The sequence below is a fragment of the Mytilus trossulus genome, chromosome 12 (assembly GCF_036588685.1).
Source record: "Mytilus trossulus isolate FHL-02 chromosome 12, PNRI_Mtr1.1.1.hap1, whole genome shotgun sequence".
Classification (NCBI taxonomy): Eukaryota; Metazoa; Mollusca; class Bivalvia; order Mytilida; family Mytilidae; genus Mytilus; species Mytilus trossulus.
In genome coordinates, this window is record NC_086384.1 from 31,534,815 (window position 1) to 31,558,033 (window position 23,219).

A 23,219-nucleotide genomic window follows, 5' to 3' on the forward strand; every position below is an offset into this window, starting at 1 on the left:
ACGGTTGTTTGACACGTGATTTAAACGATCAAAACAAATACACATATCATGACATACATACATATATATATATGTATATATAAATAAAATGATCAATTGGAGACGACCCGGAACTTCTTAATTATTGACAATATTAATTACGTGGAAAACAAATGGGCCTAGAGTGGTGTAATTTTTAATCAACACCATTGTACTATATTAGTTATATATAAAGTTGAATTATTTGATTCATCGTTTTTACGTGATGACGGCTGACAAATTGGACCTCGTAATTTTAGTATTATAGATATATGCGTAGAATTATGATATCTTTTATTTTCATTTCGGGAACATTCATCATTGGTTAATTGTAGCCTTTGCATATCCAGTACATCAATTTTTTTTTTTTTTAAATTAAATTCAAGATTAAAACTTACACAAGTTATATATATGTTGTGGTTAAAGAACTGAATGTATTATAAGAAATTTCCAAAACAATTAAAACTTTAATTAAAGTAAATAAAATGGTATGTAAGGGAATTGAGTTACTTTGCACATTCATAACGAGTATCAACTTATTACATGTAATTACATATAACTTAATTCGAATGATTCATAAATAATACAATTCACTTCAAATATGGACGTTTATGTTGCATGTGTATTATACCAACACTATTTTTGTCTTTGATACGACCCCCAATCTCACAAACTATAAGTGTATTAGTCAGTGTCGATATTTGTTACAAAGGTGTAGTTACAGATCTATTATAGATTTTGACTGAAATTGTTTCAAATACAAACAGATTTACCTCGGACTTCAATTCCAAAGCATCAGATATATTTCTGAATTTCACGAGAACGATAATGGAAATAAGATTGGTGTACGTGACTTTAATTATGATAACCATGGTAAGTGTAAGGTTTTTTTTCTATTTTAACTTAAAGTACTTATGGATTATCGTTGATCATCTCAACAGAATTTATATTCTCGCTTGAGCCGGGACCGAGATGATCAATGATAATATGTTTATCTCGATTTTACATATGACGACGTTGTCAATTTCATGTCAATTTCTTTAGCAACGCCACGTGCCTGATTAGTTTCGATTTTACCTATGACGACGTTGTCAATTTTATGTCAATTTCGTTAGCAACCCCACGTGCCTGTTTAGTTTCTAGCGGTACTTTTCCATCTCAAGCGAGAAGCATGATATGAACAATTATCACAAAAACAAGATCAACGGGAAAATGCACAAAATATCGATAAACTCAATTATTTAGTGTCAACGTATTTAATCTAGTCATACTTCCTGTATACTGATATTGTTAGCATACATTATTTACAATGAAACATTAGATAATCCTTCAAAAAAATATATATAAAGACGACGTTTTACTCTTCTGTATTGTGTTCATCTTTATTCAGAGATTATGGTTACAACATTAGTGAAATTCAATTAGTTAAAACTCCGTCTTTGTTTACAATGATCTTTCGATTTTTTTTTAATCGTATATTGAAATAAACAAATAATAAATATTATTTCGGCGTCTTATTATGTAAAAGAGAGTCGATTTATATAAAAAAAAAACATGTCAATTTCAATGGTCGAAAGAAAAATGACAACGCCATTCCAGAAAAAACCAAAGACAAACAACAGTATATAAACCACAGCATATGAAACACAGGACTGAAAAGCACACATCCCACAGAAAGCCAGGTGTGATTACAGGTGCCATAAACTGCCGACAGAAAATGGTTACAAAAACATCTACATGTTTTACCCGTCGAGTTTCTCATATATTTACCAACCTGATGTTAATCTCAAAAAACATGATACTAGATTTCTTTGTATTGTATTTACAATTCAGAAAACATAAAACAAAACATTTTAAAAGGATAGCAAGGATTGCAATATTTTATTTTGCTTTTCAAATGAATTAAAATTATAAAAAGAGTAGGAATCTTAAAATTCGTTTGAAAAAAAAGGGTAGATTGTCAAAATATTAGGGGGTATCGTTGATATTGTTATACATGACTGAATCATGTTCATTTATATTTATATATATTTTTTAACAGAACATACAGAACGTTTTAGTATCTTCACTGACAGCACTGGGAATTTCGACGTATTATACTTCTCAAACATCAACAGATATTTCTATTATTGGAAGTTCAACTGAAATGATATCTACAGATGATATATATTTAACTTCTTTTCCAGTCAGTGTATCGTTGAATGCTACAGATATGGACACCTATATTAACACGACTTTTCAGCATTCTGATTCCACTGTTAGTCCAAGTTTTCTAGTAGATTACCTGACACGTTTAACTGGTGAGACGTCTTCGTATTTTTCGCGAGAGGAAAGTATGCAATTTAGTTATGTCATCTCATCGTCAATGGACGAAAACGTCTCATTTTCATCCATATTATTCAGTCCAAGTTCAGAAACACCGTTTGATTCGTTACAATCAGAAACAGAGCTATCATTACATACTACCTTTTCCGTATCAACTTCTTTGATTGACTCTGACTCATATTCGTCAATGATTTCTGTCATGCCTACCATACAGCTTGTATCTACAGGTTCTGAAACAACTACCGCAAATAGAGACAGTACCAACATGTTTCCATCGACGGCTCAAACAATAACAGAGGTAATAACCATGTGTTCATGCAATTCCGAAGAAAGCCATTTTCAATCGGATTCTGACATTACTTCAAGTACAATTGATCAACCATGTTACACTTCAACCATACATCCAACAACATGTTCGTCAAATGTTGAAGCAACGTCTGTATTTGAGACGACAACTGTTGACAATAAGCAATGTAGCTGCTCATTACAAGCAGGTAAGGTCAAAATGATATATTCAGATTTAATTATTTTGTTGAAAAGTATCGCGATACAAAAAAAATTGTAAATGTTCAATGTAATGTATTCAAAATTGCTTGAAAAATACTGTACTGTAAAGCAAACCTTAACTAAAAACCTAATGTAACAAAAATTAATGTGCAATTATATTAAATTTTGTGTTTATCACCGAAATTGTAATGTATAGCATTCTATTTGACTATACTATTTATGTATATCTAATTGTATAATCATTATAATATACTGTTTGTCTTATACCAGCCTATGTATATTTAGTCACATCTTACATGCTTTATCCACATATTGCAGCATTAATACATATTGCTTGATTTGATATGATTTTGCTATTGAAGTGCTTAAAGATATCTTAGTCAGCCGTGTGTAAATAATCAATGTACATAATATCCTTTTGTCTCTTTTGTCAAATTAACCATTTCAAGAAGTTTAATTTTACTCATACGTTGTCTAGTGGTATGATAAATTATAAATAACAATCTGAAGGCAAATACTTTACTTTATATGTACTAGTCATCACTAACAATAAGCACTATTATTATTTCTTTATATTAACACAAACGAAGAGTGTTTTAGGGATGTATTACAATATTTAAATAACCACGTTTAGATAATCCTTAGGGTGTCTTAAAAGTATTTAAAACATATTTTTAGATTAATCTATTTTAAAATATTGTATTTGCTGTGGATGCATTATCCGAATTATCTAACCATCAAAGTCACATTTAGACTTGTAAAATGAAACTTTAAACTTCCTTTATTCTACTTAACACATTTGTTTTCTATTCAGATAAAAAAAAAAAAAATCTTTTCACAGTATTCATTTTCTTGATTTACATTTTTAGCTTACACAATTAAATGTATGAATGGGAGGTTTGATTCTATTTCTAAAAACTATTTCCTTATTGTTGCATTTGTATGTATAATTTATTTTAAATGAACAAAATTCTTATCAGATTTCATTTAAATAGTGTATATTCACAATTATATTTTTCTATAATGAAGGAAAATAAAAATAAAAAAATATTATTAAAATCTAATGCATAATATGTATGTTGTTTCATAGATAATGTGACTATTTTTCGTTTCAGGTCTCTGTGACTATAACTCTATCAAAAGGGCTTGATCATTAAATCGTGTTATGAAAGGTAGTCGAGACTTGTAAATGTGCATGCACAGATCTATGTAACACGTGTCTTAAATTGATTAAATGGCATTCAAATCTTGACAGCTTTATCCCTCCTTGCAATATTATAAATGCACCATTTGCAGGAATGTAACTTAATATAAAAGCGGCAGATTGATAAGCTTATTTTACGCAAAATCTATGTAAAACCACACAATTCTTCCTCTTTTTGTTTTTCGATACTGTTGTTTTATGTTTTATTTTACAGAATCCAGCCAGTCTATAACTAATATTAGACAATCAACTTTTGCCGTTGTTTAGAAAGTTATAATTAACATGATTAACCAGAGTCCGACATCCATATGACGAGTGATAACGGATCAACAGTTACAGAGTACCAATAAACGATGTCATGACAGTATTTTAGCAGAGGTAATTACTATGTCGGATATGTTTGGATGCATCAGTACCGATAAACTTGATATATCACTATAATATTATACAATTTGATACCTCCATCAATTGAAAATTCAGCGGACCTTAAATGTCATATCTTGCCAGGGTTCATTCAGCACACCACGTTTATGACATTCTATTTCATTCTAGCTTTCGTTTGAATTTACAAAATTGCATTTTGAAATCTCATTTTCTATTTTATTTTAATGATTTGATTTGCATTTTGAATTTGAGTACAACATAAGATTACCTATACATGTAGATCTTTTGCTAGTGGGAGTTTACTGACATATGTCATGATAATATAAATTATGTTTTGATGTTTTTCTGTTATAATTACATTGTACTAGAAATAACAACACTGGTTATCTTTCTTTTATTTGAAACATTAATAGTATGTTGAACACTTCATATACAATTTAAAAGTATTAAGCAAATTTGGAAAAGAAGAATTATTTCTTTAATATGTTTACAAACCATTTCGTTTCACATGCTAGTAGCTTTTGTTTAAGACAGAGTTTGACCCTCCATTTATCATTTATTCAGAAACATACTGCATAAAAACTATAAAGAATTATCATATTTTGTTATAGTAAACAGAAACACGGAGACAATCGAAAATCATAATTTCAATAATTCGAATATAAACAATTAAAACAAATGTATGGCCCTGGCAAGAACAGACAGCACTATACGTGTACATTATACTGAAACACCAACAATGAGTCAAACACGATAGCCCCGGGAGAATTAACAGTTGCTGGGTCACATTAAGTATCCTTCATAATACTAACGTCTCTTAAATTATGGATGTAGAATCAGAAAGTTACTGTCAATTGAAGAACAAAGATAATTTTAAAGCATGTTACATTAAACATTTTAGCTTCTTAATATTTTCAAAAGGCGAAAAAGTAAAAGTAAAAACGGAACAGATTGTGTGTGTACAATGCTCCCTGATTTGTAAAATTAGTTTATCCTCAGCTTTAGTATCTAATAGCCATCAAAAGTACCAGGATTATAATTTAGTACACCAGACGCGCGTTTCGTCTACATAAGACTCATCAGTGCCGCTCATATAACAGTTGTGCAGCTAGACAGTTTCTATAAAATATGTGACAACTCTAACAGACGCAATACCTACTGTGCTAAGAACACTAATTAACATAAGTGAAGAAAATAGTCCCCGAGACTGCTTTGTAATCTATTTTTTTGTGTGTTAAAATGATCTTGCTTCAAACTTATAAAATTCTTACGCAACTGAATTAAAAAAGCAGTTTATATATTTTTGGTTAACACTGAATTTAATATAATTCACTGCGCAGTAAGTTGGATTATAGTTAAATTTATGTTGGTGTTCATGAAATAGGAGTATTCAAAATATAGATGATAAGAATGATTGTATTATATATAAAAAAAGAAGATGTGGTATGATTGGCAATGAGACAACTATCCACAAAAGACCAATTGACACAAACATTAACAATTTTAGGTCACCGTACGGCCTTCAACAATGACCAAAGCTCATACCGCATATTACTTGTATTTGAATACAAAAATCTCCTATATGGTGTACCACTATATATTACTAGACAAAACGAAATGAACCATATAGGGATGAATGTATTTCATTTGTTTTTGGATATAGTGTTTCTAAAAAGTCCCCTATAGTGTGTATCACCATATAATAATAGACAACACGAAATGAACTATAGAAAAATATTCAAATGTTACAAATGTAGTGGAAATTTCCTTATTAAATTTATATTTACTAAAAGTATTTATTAAAACACTGCATCTACTTGTATGTAAATCAACGAAATATGATATACTTAATAAAGCTATAAAAGCATGCCATTTTCTTTTATAAATGGGTATGCATTATTACTAAATAAATGTAATACATTTCAAATTAATGAGAGGGAAAATGTTGGAAATCGCATGATACAATTAGATTGGTATTCAGCAGTATTCAGGAGGCTAATGATACATGTACCTTCATTGTCTTGCAGATGAACATAAGATATTAATTTCGCGTAACTCTACACTGCATGTACGTACGGGTTTAGAACCATTAAACATTTAAAAGGGCGCATATGAATTTCAACTGAACACGTCTATGTATCAGTTAAAATGTTATGTTAGTTAAATGAATTCTGATCATTTCTTATTAAAACAAAATCAAATTAATCGCAACTGAATTTTCAATTGTAAACACGTGTTGCAGGATCTAAATGTTAACGACTTCAAGTCCAATTCTCCTGATTGCATTTGTGCGAGTTCTTTATTCATATATAATCCGGCTGGCCACGTTATTTCTGTTGACCTAAACATTGTCAATTCACTTTTCTGTAATATCCAAAAGTCAGAAATATCGTGAACCTAATCCATTGGGAACACAACTTCCAAATACTGTTCAATCGGGGACTATGTCAAGCAATGGGTCTTTTAAACTAATACGGATTATTTATTAGTTATATATATATATGGAGTTATTTTCTTATATTCGTCTTCGTGTCAGTTCGTAACTTAAATTTATGTTTACCTTTTACTCTATCAAATGATCAACTAATAAAATAATCTTATATTCTATTGAATAGCATTAACGTAACTCACCAAAGGGTCGGGTGCGGAGGGTCTATAATTTTATCCTGATTATCTTTTAATAAAATGAATTGCTATTCGAAAGACAATCTTTCTGAATTTTTCATTCGATTCAAGTAAAATGGTTAAATAAATAACAACTTTTCCGCGATAGCAATAACATAACAAAAAGAAAAAAAACCCATACCCCTCCCCCTTTTCCATAAGCTAAGTGATACAATAAATAACTTACAATGAGTCTTGTATTTGTCATACACCGTTATCGGATGGTAACTATACATTTGTGTCTTACTTCATGCAGTTACAGTAATATTTTTATTGTGTATGGATAACATTTTTTAAAAGGTTTATATCAAAGTTATTTAGTGAGTTTTATTTCTCATTTTAAATAATCTGCAGGGCGTATTAAAACCTGAACGCATTAGAAAGGAATATCCCACTTTAGTGTTACAAAATTAATATTTTTTGACGGTATATAAGTCAGATAATGCACCTCGGGGTGTCAGTATTGATCAAAGAAAGACCTCCCTCCGGTCGGTCTTTCATTTGATCAATCCTGACACCCCTCGGGGTGTTCTACGACAAGAAAAACCTTTAAATATGCATTATCTATAACATAAATCAATTTAATAAAAGAGAAATGATAACTGCATCATTCGGATCCGTTTTTCGTTTCCCGCCAATTAACGTCACGGTCACGTGACTATTCAGCATTACATTAACGAGCAACTCTTTCACTCTATCGTCTAATAACAATTTCTTTTGTCTGCTGCTGTGTTATTTATTTTTTCAGAATGACTAGAACAGGCCGAATCTATAACTATATTGGACAAATAGAGGAGACAAATAGATGGATTTGCTTGGTGAATCATACCTTCAAGAACTACATTATTCATTTGTTAATGCTAATTTTCATGAACAGCTATTACTTTTATCTAAATATTCAGACACCATCAGTGTGAAAATGGAACTATCAATACGCGTTATTAGTTCTTCGCCCGGAATGCTTTTAACTTCTGATTTTCCTTTGATAAGAATCAGCATTTATCTTGATTATTTGATTCTTATTGTTCATTATATTGTAATAAAATCATTCGTGAAAGTCAAAACTTTATGTCGGGATCTGGCAAGAGTAAGGATTTATGATCGTTTCCCGTAATTCGAGCGTAACTGTTTTATGACATAGAAATTGTTAATCTTGTTCCCCTGAAACCAGTGGGTGATGTGAATAAGACCCGACGTATTTGGAGATCATAGCCATCGTTCTCTTGAGTTTGAATCTTGAGGAACTTGCGCATCCAATATTGCTACCAATAGTGCACAGACGTGTCAGTGTAATCACTCTTATCGGCGTTCTGTTATGAATGTCAGATCTCGATATTTAAAGTAAAGTGTAGCCGTTATTTTCACATAAACTATTCGTGTGTTATGTTTTGCCTTTTACTTGATTCTTTAATTAAATGATCAATTGAAAGAGTTGGTCCTGCTTCCTTTCATAAAAAAGAACGTATAAACAAGTATATCGTCTAAAAGAGAGATAAATACTACTTCAATAGATAAGTATGTAAAACTTAATACGCATTCATTTATTTTCGTGGGTATAAATTTTCGTGGATTAAGGAAAACAAGCATTTTCGTAGATATAAGATTTCGTGGTTTTGCCAATCTCTGCATGCAAAGCCTATAGAAAATTTGTATTTTTTTTTTACATTTAAATTCGTGGTTCACCTGAACCAACGAAAACCACAAAAATCGGTATTCAATGAATAATAATGAATCCACAGTATTCTCTTAAACTGACATTATCAAGATGCCTTATTCCTTGATTGGTAACATGTTTGTTACGTTTGGAGGACATATTTTTTAATAAACAATCGCAATTCTATTTCAAACTAACTGTGTTCCTATTCTTATCGACGTGTGTATTTATTTATATGAAGTTATAAAAAAGAAGATGTGGTATGGTTGCTAATGAGACAACTATCCACAAGAGACCAAAACGACACAAAAATTAACAATTTTAGGTCACCGCACGGCCTTCAACAATGAGCAAATCCCATACCGCATAGTCAGACTACTAGTATATACTTCTAAAGAAAAGAAAAATAACTCAGTAGTAGAACAGCGGCATTCTACTGTTACAGTATCCTAACTGTATTTTTCGCCGTGGATGATATTCGTTCACTAAAATATTTCAAAACTTGATGATATTGTTGTGTTATCCTTTTATAAAATTATTTTTATGGAAAAGTCCAGGCCTAATTCGCAAAATATTTTATGTTTCTGTGATACCGGGGAGTTTTTTTTTCGAGGGATACCGATTGTTGTGGTTTTCGTGGATTCCTATATCTACGAATTTTAGTGTTCAACGAAATACCACAACTTTTCTGCACCAAAGGCAAATTTCGACAATTTATGTTATGATAAACTAAATCTAATATAGTAAAAAAAAATATTATGACTGTTTACTTAAAGCTTCAGCAAGGGGTTACCCTTATTATCCTTTAAGAAATTTGAAATGTCCGACTTCGTTCTATTAAATGCTAACCAAAATAACAGTTTTGATCGATGAGAGTTAGATTTCAGGTTATTTCAAGCTGTAGTATTTAAGGGTTCCAAATTCTCATACGAAAAAAAAAATATGGTTGGGCTTTCTTTTTTTAATTCCAATAGCAATAAGTTCTATTATTCCAAATTCATGAATAGGACTGTTTATGTGACCGCTTTAAAGTGACATCTGTTTGACCTTAATCAAAACATATGATGCTCTTTTATCTATCATGTCTAGTTAATTTCTGTCATCAAACGGCCTTTTAATTTCACGTATATAACATTTAAAAATGTTCACTATGCCTTATCCCTTAATGAAGACAATGTGTAAGCATACCGACAGCTTATATTCGAAAGCAATTATTTTATTAAATATTTGATGAATGTTGTCATTAATGAAAGACTTACATGTAAATAAACTCATCATATATACCATGGTTAAATTTTGTATTTACGCCAGACGCGTGTTTCGTCTATAAAAGACTCACCAATGACGCTCGAATCGAAGTGAAGAGGATCACCTTTTTTGCAATGTCCCTCAAATCCATATAAAACAACGCATTTTCTTCAAGTGACATGTGTATGACCCTTTATACCCCTTTAATGATCGTGTATCTGTTGATATCATGCTTCGTGTCATCACTTCTAATGCAACATTAATATTGTTTACTCTGCAATATGTCAACCGAGACAATGTGTAAAAAAGCTTATATCCGAAAGCAATTATTTCATTAAATATTTAATAAATGTTGTCATTTATGAAAGACGAACAAGTAAAGGAAAATGATCATCTTGTTTTAATGTCCCAGAAATCAATATAAAAACAATAGTAAAATAATTTCAAGAACATAATTCCTGATTGCTTTAAATCTTTGCTAGATGTTCTTTTCTCTATTTTCTTCGAATCAAAATTCCACGCATTCAAGTACCAATGATCATATTCCTGTTGCTCAAACCAACAAAATTGGAGAATAAAAAATCAAAGAACTTTCACATAACGTCGTTATATCGCATGTATGCAGCGTTTTATTCAGAAAGTGTTTAGCAACATCAAGAAAAGGAAAGAAGGCGATATTATACATTTGTATATACAATAGTAAGTTTTCTGATTTAAACTAGCTGGATAAAATGCTCAAAGATTTCTCTTTGGTCTTGGAGATTTAGTATGTTGGCCAAGATATCAAATACTGTGGATTCATTTATTTTCGTGGGTACCAATTTTCGTGGTTTGAAGAAAACTTACATATTCGTGGATATTTAATTTCGTGGTTTTGGCAAAGTCTACACTCTTTCCTTTAGAAAATTTGTTATTCGTTGAAAATTTGAATTCGTGGTTCTCCTGTACCCACGAAATCCACGAAAATTGGAATCCAACGAACATTAATGAATCCACAGTAAGTTGAAAACATGGTGTCCCATTCTGTCTTGTCGAGTATCGTTATTGACGTTATACCCATCCTCGGTCCTGCTCTTGCCATTTACAGAATTGATTTGTTTTAAATCTTTTATGTTAGATGTTTGAGCGGATATGCATGTAAGGTTTCCTTCTGCTTTTACGGCATTTTGTTAGGATACAGTAATGTTTAGCTTCTGATCCTTTTTGTATATTAACTCCTTTAACCTTGTCTAAGATTGAAAGTCAATTATCTCCATTGCATCACGTATATTTGAATTCCAAATTGCTTCAAATGCAAACTGTGACTCGAAATCACGGTAGTAGAATCTAAAGCCTTTATTGACATTGGCTTCACAATGATGATATCTGTCTCACAAGTTGGACGAAATTTCTGGCGAATGAGGATAAAATCTAGTTGGATTTGTCATCAATAATGTTTTTATCCGTACTGTTTATATATATGTCGTGTACAAGTTGCGATTTTGTACAGGTTATAACATTATCAAAAATGTAGTGCATGTTATAAATTGTATAATGTAAAACTACAAGTTATAACCTGTACAAAAGTACCTCATACATGTTATAACCTGTACTAAATATTGCCTAAAAATGGTTTTAACTTGTACAAAATTTAAGATGATCTTAAGTAAAACATACGTTTAAATTTACCAATGCATAAAGAACAATAATAAATAGGCCAGAACGTGTCTCTTTCTGTAGAGGACAATGATCACTAAGTTTAAGAAATATATGTTTCATGACTTATGTTGGCAAAATGTGTTTTCATGTAATTCGTTTTATGCAGTCCATCATGGCTTAAATAAGTGTGACACTATTTATTACAAGCTTGAATTTCCTCAATGACAATTACATTAGATACTAGTAACTAAATTCTTCCAAAAATTTTAAGAACAATGAACAGTCTGCAATTCCGCTGAGTGCAAAAGTTGTCACCTTAATTGTTGGAGTTAAGTCAAAACAAAGTTGATAACTTGGTAGGTATTGGTTCCCTGATATTTGTCCTAAAAAAAATTGGCTCTAGCACCACTGTTGAAAAAGTTATGCCCCTTTTTTCAACAATTTCCTCAGAGGAAAAGCACTTTTCCTCAAGGGAAATCAAATTTCCCTGAAGGAAAAAGATTTTTCCTCAAGGGAAATTGTTTTTTCCTCAAGGGAAAAAGATTTCCCTTAGGGAATTTGCTGCATAATTATTTCCTTTGAGGAAATTCTATTTCCTTAGAGGAAATTCTTTTTCCTTTGAGGAAATTTGAAGCTTCAAATTTTCCTTCGAGGAAATTTGCAGCTTCAAATTTTCCTTTGAGGAAAAACTTTTTCCTGTGAGGAAATTTGTAGCTTCAAATTTTCCTTGGAGGAAATACTTTTTCCTGTGAGGAAATATTTGACAAACACTTTTCCTTGGAGGAAAATTCAAGACAACAAATTTCCTCTGAGGAAATCATTGTTCTTCAAATTTCCTCTAGGGAAATTTCTGAACATCAAATTTCCATTAAGGAAATGTTTTTCCTCTATGGAAATTTCCTAACAGTACAAACAGTATTAATATATTTTCTCCTAGACTGAACTATTGATACAAAAGATAATTAAAACTTTAATACTGTAATACAAATTTCTATGGTGAGTATTAAACATACAGAAACAAAAGGCTGACTATTTAGCATGTTTAAGACAATACAATAATAAGCAAAATGCTATGAATATCATACCATTTGTGATGTTATTAATATTGTGCTCATATTTGAATATAAAATAAAATAAACACTTTTCATGTCAAATTAACTTGTCTTCTGTTTCAGCTGTTGTGTATTCGACCCCCTACATAACAGTTCAGTGCATAAATAATTCAATCCACATGACATCTTCCTTCAATTTGTTGAATAAATTTTGGCAACATGTTCTTCAAACATCTTCTTTGTATATTTGATATGATGGAGCCATGTACATGAATGGATAAAGCAGGTGTTTATTTCGACAACAAACATGACAAAGATACTATTATTTTTTCTTAATTTCTCCATAATCCATCAGTGAATGAATGTAGGTTGTTACATTTTACACAATTGTGTTCTTTGATAGTACTCCATTTTGTTTATAGCAATTTTGTAGGATTTTTTCTATTTCTTTTTCCAGAAAAACACACAGTTGAGTTCATTTCACATTAATAATCCAATTAGCACATTATGTAGAAAAGTATTAACAATTAAAATTCCTCTTCAGTATAGACCTCCAGGACCTGTTGATGATCATAAAAACCAAGATATCTGACCTATAAATACACAAAATTAAAAAAATTGTTATAAATTGAGAAAAAAACAGCAATATAAATAAGCTTATTTTATCATGTTTTAATGAACATTTTGAGAAACTTTCAATTGATATTCTTACTTGTCATGCTTATGAGTTCTCTTATTTCATTGCTTTGTGTCCAAGATTTAATATTCTTTGTTTAGTGCCTTGCAGTGATATTTAAAGTTGAGCCACTTGCAATAGTTGTTATAGAATGTTCATATGTTGTGTTAATATTTGAACCACTGTCCTATATTATGGTCAGGTTGAGTGCTCACAGACATGAGGCCTAAATTAATATATTGTTTGTTTCCCTAATCCCTATTCTGACAAGGCAGGTGTGGGTAGGTAGGTTGGTAAATAATTTTATTTTTCACAAAAGCCTGAATATTATCTGATGATCCAGTAAGCCCGAAAATCAGAAATGAATATAATAATATTTGGCTTAGTTTTGACAATAAAATTTTATGAGTAGGACAATTTTTGCAGGGTCAGTGGGGATTGGAGAAACAAACAATATTTTATATTAGGCCTGATTTTTTTTTTTATTAATTGTTATTGCCTTTGAACATGTTGAACTAAATTGGATTGTTTAAATCTTCATATGTTGAGATCTTTAATGAATGACCTATAAAGGAAGTGTTTTCTCATTATTGAAGGCAGGCCCATGATTGGCCTTTAATTTCTTGCATCCGCTCAATTGAACTCTGGTGGATAAGTCACTCATTTACTATACCACATTTTCTTATTTTTTTATGAGTCATCATTCAAAGGCAATTTCTTTTATTACTGTCATTCAGAAATTATCCAAACTTTTTAGTAATGCGAATAATGTGACTGCGCGGGTGAGTATCGCAGAAATAAGAAATCATATTTTGATAACAGAAACATATATATATATATATATCATGTAACTATATAGATCTTTATGCAGATTTTTTTGTAATCACAATAAGTTGTCCATTCCCTGAAAAATCTGAATTTACAGTATATAGAAGTGGTCTTACCATTTAGGCCTTGTTGTATTCTGTTTATCTTGTTTTGCGCTCATTTCTATTGTAACTGTTTATATTTTATATAATTTTTCTATATTTCTTGTCCTATAAAACATAAAAAGGGTAAAAATTATTATTAAACATCAGTTTGTGTTTTTCTTTATATGCAGTTATATTTAAAAAGAATGGAATATTTGTGCTATTTCATTTCACAAACTTTTTGCCAGTCATGACTTTCAAAGACTTTCACCCTGGTCAATAGTCTAAAAAACAAACATTCCCATACTTTTTCTTTGTGTTCGTACTAATTTTTCATTTGACAAAAAAGACATGATTCAACTATTCTTCTATAATTTGTTTCGCTTGACTATGTTAAACTCTGAAATATTGTTAACAGTATAATCTGTATGTGTCTCACTCGTCAAAATTTCAAATTAATATATAAATAACCAATAAAAATGCTATGCATGGCTCAGCTTGATACAAACGTATAGGTTGAACCCAGAACAGTTTGGGCAAGTATGGACACAACATTCAAGCTCGATACAACTCTGAATTTTAAATTTTTATTGTGATTCAATAGTTGATGCAGCATAGGTTTCTGACACAGACTGAATGTGGTCCAAGTACTTAAAAAAATTTAAATTGACAATTAACCTCTAAAATGGTCCAATATTCAAAATCTCAATACATGGTTAGATGCAGCATATCAACATGATCAAAGAATCCCATTAATTCATTTTTTGATGAAATCAAATAAAGTTAAATTTTGGACCCTTTAGAACTCAATGTAGACCAATTTGATAATGGGCCATAATATAAAAAATCTTAACAAATGGTTAGATTCAGCATATCAAAGAGCCCCATATAATCATTTTTTGTTGAAATCAAACAAAGTAAAATGTTGGACCCTGATTTGGACCAACTTGAAATTTAGGCCCTTAATAAAAAAATCTAAGTAAATATTCAGATTCAGCATATTAATCTGAACACCAAGAATTTAAATATTGTTAAAATCAAAATAAATTTATTTTTGGACCCTTTGGACCTTAAGGTAGACCAATGTTAACAACACCAAAAAACTAGGAATCTAAATGCACAGTTAGATTTGGCATATATATATATATCAAAGAACTCCAATAATTCAATTTTATATAAAATCAAACTAAGTTTAATATTGGCCCCTTTTGGCCCCTAATTCATAAACTCTGAACAAAAACTCTGGTCACAAACCTTGTGTTTGAATTTCACAGATTTCGATCAACTTGTACTAAAGTAATTAAGAGGAAACTAAATGTCCTGGGACAACGACGACTACATGATAAAATTGAGAATGGAAAAAGGAAATGTGTCAAAGAGACAACAACCTGACCATAGACTAGAGGGTTGGAATACTTTTCTTTTACTGATCAATGCATTTGAATGGGAGATATTATAGTTGGAACCCCTCTTTACTCATGGTTGGGACCCCCCTTTGAAAATGGCTGGATCCGCCCCTGAGAAGCATTATAGAAAAATCTATAACATGTATAAGCTTTAACTCAAAATAAGGATCACTTTATTTTTAAAGGGCAGGCACAGATCCAGAGGGGGGTTCAAGGGATTGGAACCCCCCTTTTTTGGATTATCAATGCATTTGAATGGGGACATGTAATTGGACCCCCTTCCCCTTTTGTCCTGGGTTAGAATCCCACCCCACCCCTTTTTAAAATGACTGGATCCACCCCTTAAGGGTCTATAATTAAGTTTGACAACATCAGACATACTACTTTAATAAAAATAAATCCCACATTTCATCCAATTTAATTTCATCTCTTACTTGCTATTTCATCCATAATATTTAAAGAAATATAAATTTGGGAGAAGTATGATTTTAATTTGCAAGTTATTAACTATCCAAACTAGAGACCTAATCATGCTAATAGAGTAGATATACTTGACTAATTTAAATCAAACTTGGGGTGACTGGGAACAAAGATTTAAGGGAATAGATGACAGTTTACCTACAATGACCTAGTTTCATAACAATAGCATACATTAATAAAGACTACATGGTCACTCTTATGTTAAAATTTTGGGTGTTCATTTTTTAATGTTTAATGCTAACAATTTCAACTACATACAAGTATCAAGATTTGATCCTACATTATTTAAATATTGAAAAAAATAGCTTTTTAAATTTGGATCTTTAATCTAATTATATATAATTGTGTTAGTCCTAAAACATATGACTTCGCATTCTTATTCAATTTTCATCGTTTTTATACTGATATTTTCATTTTTTATTTTTTTTGAATGCGAAGTCATATCGAGATACGTTAAATTCCTTTAGCACTTTCCGACATGATTTCGGGTCGGAACAAAATTGCTTCAATATTCTTTCTAGGTCCAATATTTAACGGGCTAAATATCAATTTAAATAACTTGAGCACGAAAACTATTAAAAAAATTACTTACTTGTGCTAAAGAAATAGTTAATCCATCACTTTAAGAAAGTGTTATTCTCGAGTCGGAGCTCAATAACACCAGTTTAAATATGGCGCCCAGATTTGATTAATTTTCGAAATATAAAATCCAAATAAAAAAAAACCGAACGTATGGCATCGTTTAATGACGATCGGTTTCAATGTATTGTTTAAACGTAGTTTATAGCTTTAATATACAGAATAGAATACAGTTTGTTTCTAAAAGACAAAAAGGAAATACTTATTAGCGTTTTATGAAACGATAATCTATCCTTGAAAGAAGGGAGTTATTTGTCACACCACATGATCAATCATGCATTGTGAAAAGTTTTTTTTTAATCTCAATCGCAAAAACTCCCACATTTTTCCTAAGAGAACCGTTGTGTTTTAATAAAATCAAACAAACCCTAACCCCCCCCCCCCCTTTCCAGAATTTTGTTTCAGAACCTTGATAAAGGGAAACGTTGAAAAACAAAAATAAAAATGTTTTTCTTGCGTCTTTATAATTAATACGTATACCTTAGTAATTTCAACTAATATTTTGGCAGTCTCTTGAATAGTTCCCTAATATATGATATAAAATGTGTTATATGGGCATTTCTGAACGTTGTTTTGCATTGAGTATATATAAAAAAGGGTGTGAATGCCAATGAGACAACTCTCCATCCAAGTCACAATTTATAAAGTAAACCATTATAGGTAAAAAAAAAAGTCACTGTCTTCAACACGGAGTCTTGGCTGACACCGATAAGCAAGATATAAATGACCCAAACATTACTAGTGTAAAACCACTCAGACAGGAAAACCGACGCGGTCTAATCTATATAAAAACGAGAAAAACTTATGAACCACATCAACAAACTACAACTACTGAACATCAGATTCCTGACTTAGGACAGGTGCAAACAATTTCAACGAGTTTAATCATTTTAATTGTATCAACCATTCGACTTTATCTGAAACAATGGTGTAACATTGTATTTATAATACCCCGTTTTAGATAGTCAAACCTGACCCTTTCAAATACAAGGAGAAAAAACATAACCCCATTTCAGACAAATGAGCTGAAAATGTAACCCTGTCCGTCGGAACATACCCGTCTCGGTATCATATTTATCTAGTAAGTATCCACCAGGTACAAGTAAAATGGCAATTGGAGAAGTGTCACACAAAACAACCATTTCATGTATGGATTTACTTACCGTTTTTGTTGTATAAAAATGGTGTCCAAGTACCAATCGGATAGGAAATAAGTATAAAAAGAATTCAGAGTATGTCTTTAATTATTTAATAAAGCAAATAATGATAGGGTTATTTTTGTGGAAAAGGGTGGGGGAGCGTACACCCATTACGCCCTTGCGTGGACCCGCCCATGAAAATTTCAATAATGTCCTGAAGCTGGATGTCCTCGTCTGCAAACGTTAATTGAATAGCATGTCCTTGATATTCATTCCAGTGTCTGGTAGAAAAGATTGGACACGATAAAAAAAAAAAACTCTAATATTTTTGCCTTTATAGATACTATTGATTTACGCCATCTTTAGTTTCAGACGAATTGATCGAAAAATATCGGTGAGCTCACCTTTTTAGTGAACTCGCAAGTTCGAAATTGAAAGAGTTGGTATTACTTTGTTTCATAAAAAAGAATGGACAACGTAGATACAAGTATCTTGTCTTAGGGAGGGATAAATCCTACTTTGTAAAGGACCACTCTGATTCAAACAAAAAATTCTCTGATACTGACATTATCGACAAGATGCTTGATTTCTTAATTGATAACATATTTGTTACGTTCGGAGGACGTGTTTTTCAACAGATCGGTATTCCAATGTGAACAAATTGTGCCCCTCTTCTTGCCGACTTGGTTCTTTATTATTATGAGGCTGACTTCATACAGGAACTTCTTAGGGTGCAATCAACAGGTTTTTTTCTAAGACATCATGTTTTGAGGGACCATGCATATGTGACCCCTACTGGTGGACTGATTAATAAAGATACTTGTATAAAACTAGATATCACTGGAATCAGAATGTTCTCTAGTTTATAATGAAATAAAAATAATGTGTACTTTTATTATATTATAAAAATTTCATCCAATGAACATGGGGGAAAAAGGTATAATTTTCACATAAAAAACTTGAAATCAGGTCATGTGCACAGCCATGAAGACATGATCCATGCACATTTTTCATAATCAAAACTGTATGAATTTTGTAGGTTTTTACCTGGCCTTTCAAAACAATCTTGTTTCAGGGTACGGTTTCCTGCTCCGAAAAGAGCTACAGTGGCTGCAAATAAGTTTTCAATTTTCACTGCTAAAAAAACAGACTGTTTACAGTGTTGTCTCCCCTCGAAACATGTATATTTTTATTTAAATATAATTTTTAAAATTATTTCAATCATTCAACCTGTTTTAATTGAAAGCGAATTAACTAATTTTTACAATCAAATACAAAAAACATGATACTTTTTCACCAAGTAAGTAGATTAACAGGGGTTTCCCTCCATGGTTATATTTAGTTGGGAAATAACCCCTAGTTTTTAGTACGAAACTGTTTATAGCACCCTTAGAAAGAAAGATAAGAAGTTAGCAATATCCTCATCTATCCCACCGAACTGGAGATAAAGGATACAACAGACACAATTAAGTAGGCCTCATATCTTGATTTACATAGATCGAGAAATTGACAATGAGGGTCGGTTGAAAACAAAAGAGATGATTTCTGCTTTCAAATTGTGAACTTTCCATTTCTAAGTAGCCACATTCTAGACTGTTACACAAATGATATCGGATATGTTCCTTACGTCGTAACTACAATCTCCTTCCCTTTAATGATGTGACCTACCGAATTTGACTATTAACAGGATTTGTTATCACATAAGCAACAAGACGGATGCCACCTGTGGAACAGGATATGCTTACCCTTCCGAAGCACCTGAGATCACCCCTAGGTTTTGGTGGGGTTTGTGTTGCTTATTCTTTAGTTTTTTATAATGTGTCATGTGTACTGTTTGTGTGTTTGTCTTTTTCATTTTTAGCCATGGCGTTGTCAGTTTATTTTCGATTTATGAGTTTGACTGTCCCTTTAGTAAATTTCGTCCCTCCTTATCAAGCCAAACCATTACCTCTGGCTTTTCCAACTCACAACTTGCAATACGACCTACAAGTTTGCACAAGGACATGTTTTTACTCTGGCTGTTTATGACGTCTTTACACTAAATCCATATGATGTTGGATGTGTACGGATTGATGGTTTAGTCTTAGATGCATGATTATTTTATAAGTTGTTAGTGGCTTTGAACTAGCTGTCAGATAACTGCGAGTACTCTCAGATCTGTTCATTGTGTCTTTTTGTGTCGGGATGTATAAGTACCCGACCACGTCCACTTTTATTTTTTGTCTATCTGATGAGTTAAGCCTTTTTCAACTGATTTTTATAGTTCGTTCTTATGTTGTACTGTTATACCACTGTCCCAGGGAGAGGGTTGGGATCCCGCTAACATGTTTAACCACGCCACATTATTTATGAATGTGCCTGTCACAAGTGAGTAGCCTGTAATTCTGTCGTTTGTTTATGTGTTACATATTTGTATTTCGTTAATTCTTTTTTTTACATAAATGAGGCAGTTGGTTTTCTCGTCTGAATTGTTTAAAAGTGTCTTATCGGGGCCTTTTATAGCTGACTATGCGGTATGGGCTTTGCTCATTGTTAAAGGCCGTACGGTTACCTATAATTTTTAATGTTTGTGTCATTTTGGTCTTTTGTGGATAGTTGTCTCATTGGCATAATACCACATCTTATTTTTTATATCTTCTACAAATGTGGTGCTCCTACTTACAGCCACCAAACCTGTCTAATTGCTTACGCACTGTGTGTTGAGGCATTTTGTGTAAAAAGAATGTCACATGTAATTTCCAGCGGATGACCATGTTGATATCATAGACACGTTTTCTCGCGAATAGATTGATTTGCTCAATTAGTAAACATGGTAAAGTCTGAAATATTTCTTGCATATCATACACGAAGTAGCAGTTATTTAATTATACATGTTTGATGTCTACAATTATTCAAATAAAGATAACAAAAAATAGATGTTTGTTAAAGTCCGGTTGCAAGTATTTCAGACAATTAAAACTTAATGCCAAAAAATCAAAAATTCAAATTAAATATTTTTTTTTTGCTCTGTCTTGGAGTAAAGGCATATAACCCATATAATACATTCATAGAAATGTTGCATAAAAGTATACACCAAGACTCAAAAGATGGAATTTTAAAAGAATTTCAAACTGAAAGAATGAAGGACCCGATGTGTGATTGCTACAGTTATTTTTGGTATGGGTCTAAACATACGGGACGTAGACTTGTTAGTACATATTGGATGCCCTAAATCTGTACTCTGTTAGTGGCAAGAGGCAGGCCGTTGTGCGAGAGATGGCCGACAAGAGCTAAGTCTCATTTACGACATGTTCACCACATGTCTTTGAAAAATACCGCTAGAGATAATCGCACAGAACAAAGATAGCATGTGTGTCCGTACGCAAGTACTGTCACTTATTTCAGACAAGAAAACAGTAGCAAGTCTGTCGGAAAGTAATATATGCAGTGGATACGACTTCGAACATTGTGATTGTTCTTCCTGCAGATCTTGTTCTGTGCGCATTAACAACAGTTTGCAATGTATAGCCTTTCCTTAACCAAGAATGTGTTGATGACAAACTAAGTTAAAAGTTTCTTGTGGCAGTTACAACTAATAGGTGAATGAAGATTTCTTTTCTCACCCATGGAGTTGTACATAGAGACTTGTCTTCAGTTGTTAAAACTGAATTGTATAATAAATGTCAATACATACTATCAATCCGACTAATGGGTGAATGAAGATTACTTTGCTCGTCCAAGGAGCTATCATCGGTGTTTCACTGCAATTTTTATTTAAAACCCAAGCATAAACCATAATTATAAAATTATTCAATTGAGCCAATGCAATGTTATCAAACTGTAAACTAAATATAAAATCATCCCTGACTTAGAAGAAAATGACTGAGATAGTTCAGCTGTACAGGGAGACCGTTAATTGAATATTAATCAACTTTGAGTATACCGATCATTTACAGTTTTTTTTTTATATTCTATCTAGTTTTTATTTTAAATACAAGGAAAATCTTCATGTAAATCTATCATATAACAAAATAACTTCTGTTATGTCTATACGTTATCTTATAGTGAGGGTTTATTATCATGTGCTCCTGTTCAAAGGAGGTTTACACACAGAAGAATAAAATTTCGTTTCGTTTCACGAAGGAATCCGTTTTTGTATTAGCCGTTTTAAAGTTTGAACCTGATGTTGATGAATGTTGAACAGTGTTGAATTGTTATATTATGACACATTTTCGTTGGATTTAAAGCAATATGATATGATATTTCGCTTCTTAGTATGATTGGACACACTTAAAAACAAGGTAAACATGTTGATTTGAGAATTTGTTTTTGCTACGCGAATTTTGCCTATCGCGATATGACCTCGGGTGGCACATTGATAGTAAAAAGAAAATATCAGAACAGCAAATAGAAATAGTGAATAATGCCCCCGAGGTCATATGTTATAGGACTAGGTGTAAGTCAGTCAGGAGGCAACCATTTGATTTGTAGGGTGAAAATGTGATTAATCTTGTTTGGTAAACTTGTGCTATAAATAAAAATTACCAATCCATTAAAAAATCCGTGAGCCCAATCTCATCCAATGAAATAGATTATTGTCTGTTTTCGAAGTTATATGGAAGAAAGTTAGTAGTCCAGATAATTATGACGCATTGCAAGGCATTTTTTCTGAGGAGAAGTGTAGAACGGGGGAATGGAACCAATAAATTGATCGGATCCGAAATGTCCTTCCCAGTAAAGGAGCACCTATTATTTTGTAGGTAATTATTATTAGTGTCGGTGGTATCACAAGTAAATCATAGTGAATATTGCATGCACATTAAAATTAGCAGAGAAGAGACAATTATCAACTTGTTTTATTCACGTTCTCGCAGTTATTTACGGTAAATCAGCTATATAGACCTGAGATACATGTATAGACATAGGAAGATGTGGTGTATGTATATATATCCCAAAACAGATGTTCGGTTCTAGTACTATATTATATATATAGTGGCTATGTGGCTATAGTATAGTATATGACTTTAAAATAACAATTATCAATTATATCTGTATTCTGTGGCGGGTCGAAGGGGATGGAATCCGGGGTTGGACTCCCCTAGCTTTTTGTGAGCAATCATTGCATACATGATAATCTCGGGAATCCTCTCAACGGTACTAATTTTGTTGCACCAGATGCGCATTTCGACAATACATGTCTCTTCAGTGATGCTCGTGGCCAAAATATTTGAAATCCAAAGCATATATAAAAGATATACAAGGTGATAGGACGTTCCGTTGGAATAGGTTACCTGT

General features: G+C 31.8%; 1 protein-coding gene across 3 annotated transcripts; it reads left to right on the forward strand.

Moving 5' to 3' along the window:
* The first annotated feature begins 711 nt into the window (after positions 1-711).
* On the forward strand, positions 712-9,942 carry LOC134693810 (uncharacterized). Of its 3 annotated transcripts, XR_010102481.1 has the most exons (4): positions 712-891; positions 2,060-2,837; positions 4,269-4,432; positions 7,851-9,942. XR_010102481.1 is itself a non-coding variant. In XM_063554726.1 (3 exons), exons 1-3 carry the CDS (start codon positions 847-849, stop codon positions 4,319-4,321), a joined length of 876 nt encoding a protein of 291 aa, XP_063410796.1. In that variant the 5' UTR covers positions 712-846; the 3' UTR covers positions 4,322-5,436. The 3 variants fall into 3 exon arrangements, 2 of the variants coding, with proteins under 2 accessions (XP_063410796.1, XP_063410795.1); XM_063554726.1 differs by lacking the exon at positions 7,851-9,942 and having other exon boundaries at positions 4,269-5,436; XM_063554725.1 differs by lacking the exons at positions 4,269-4,432; positions 7,851-9,942 and having other exon boundaries at positions 2,060-3,575.
* Positions 9,943-23,219: the final 13,277 nt, after the last annotated feature.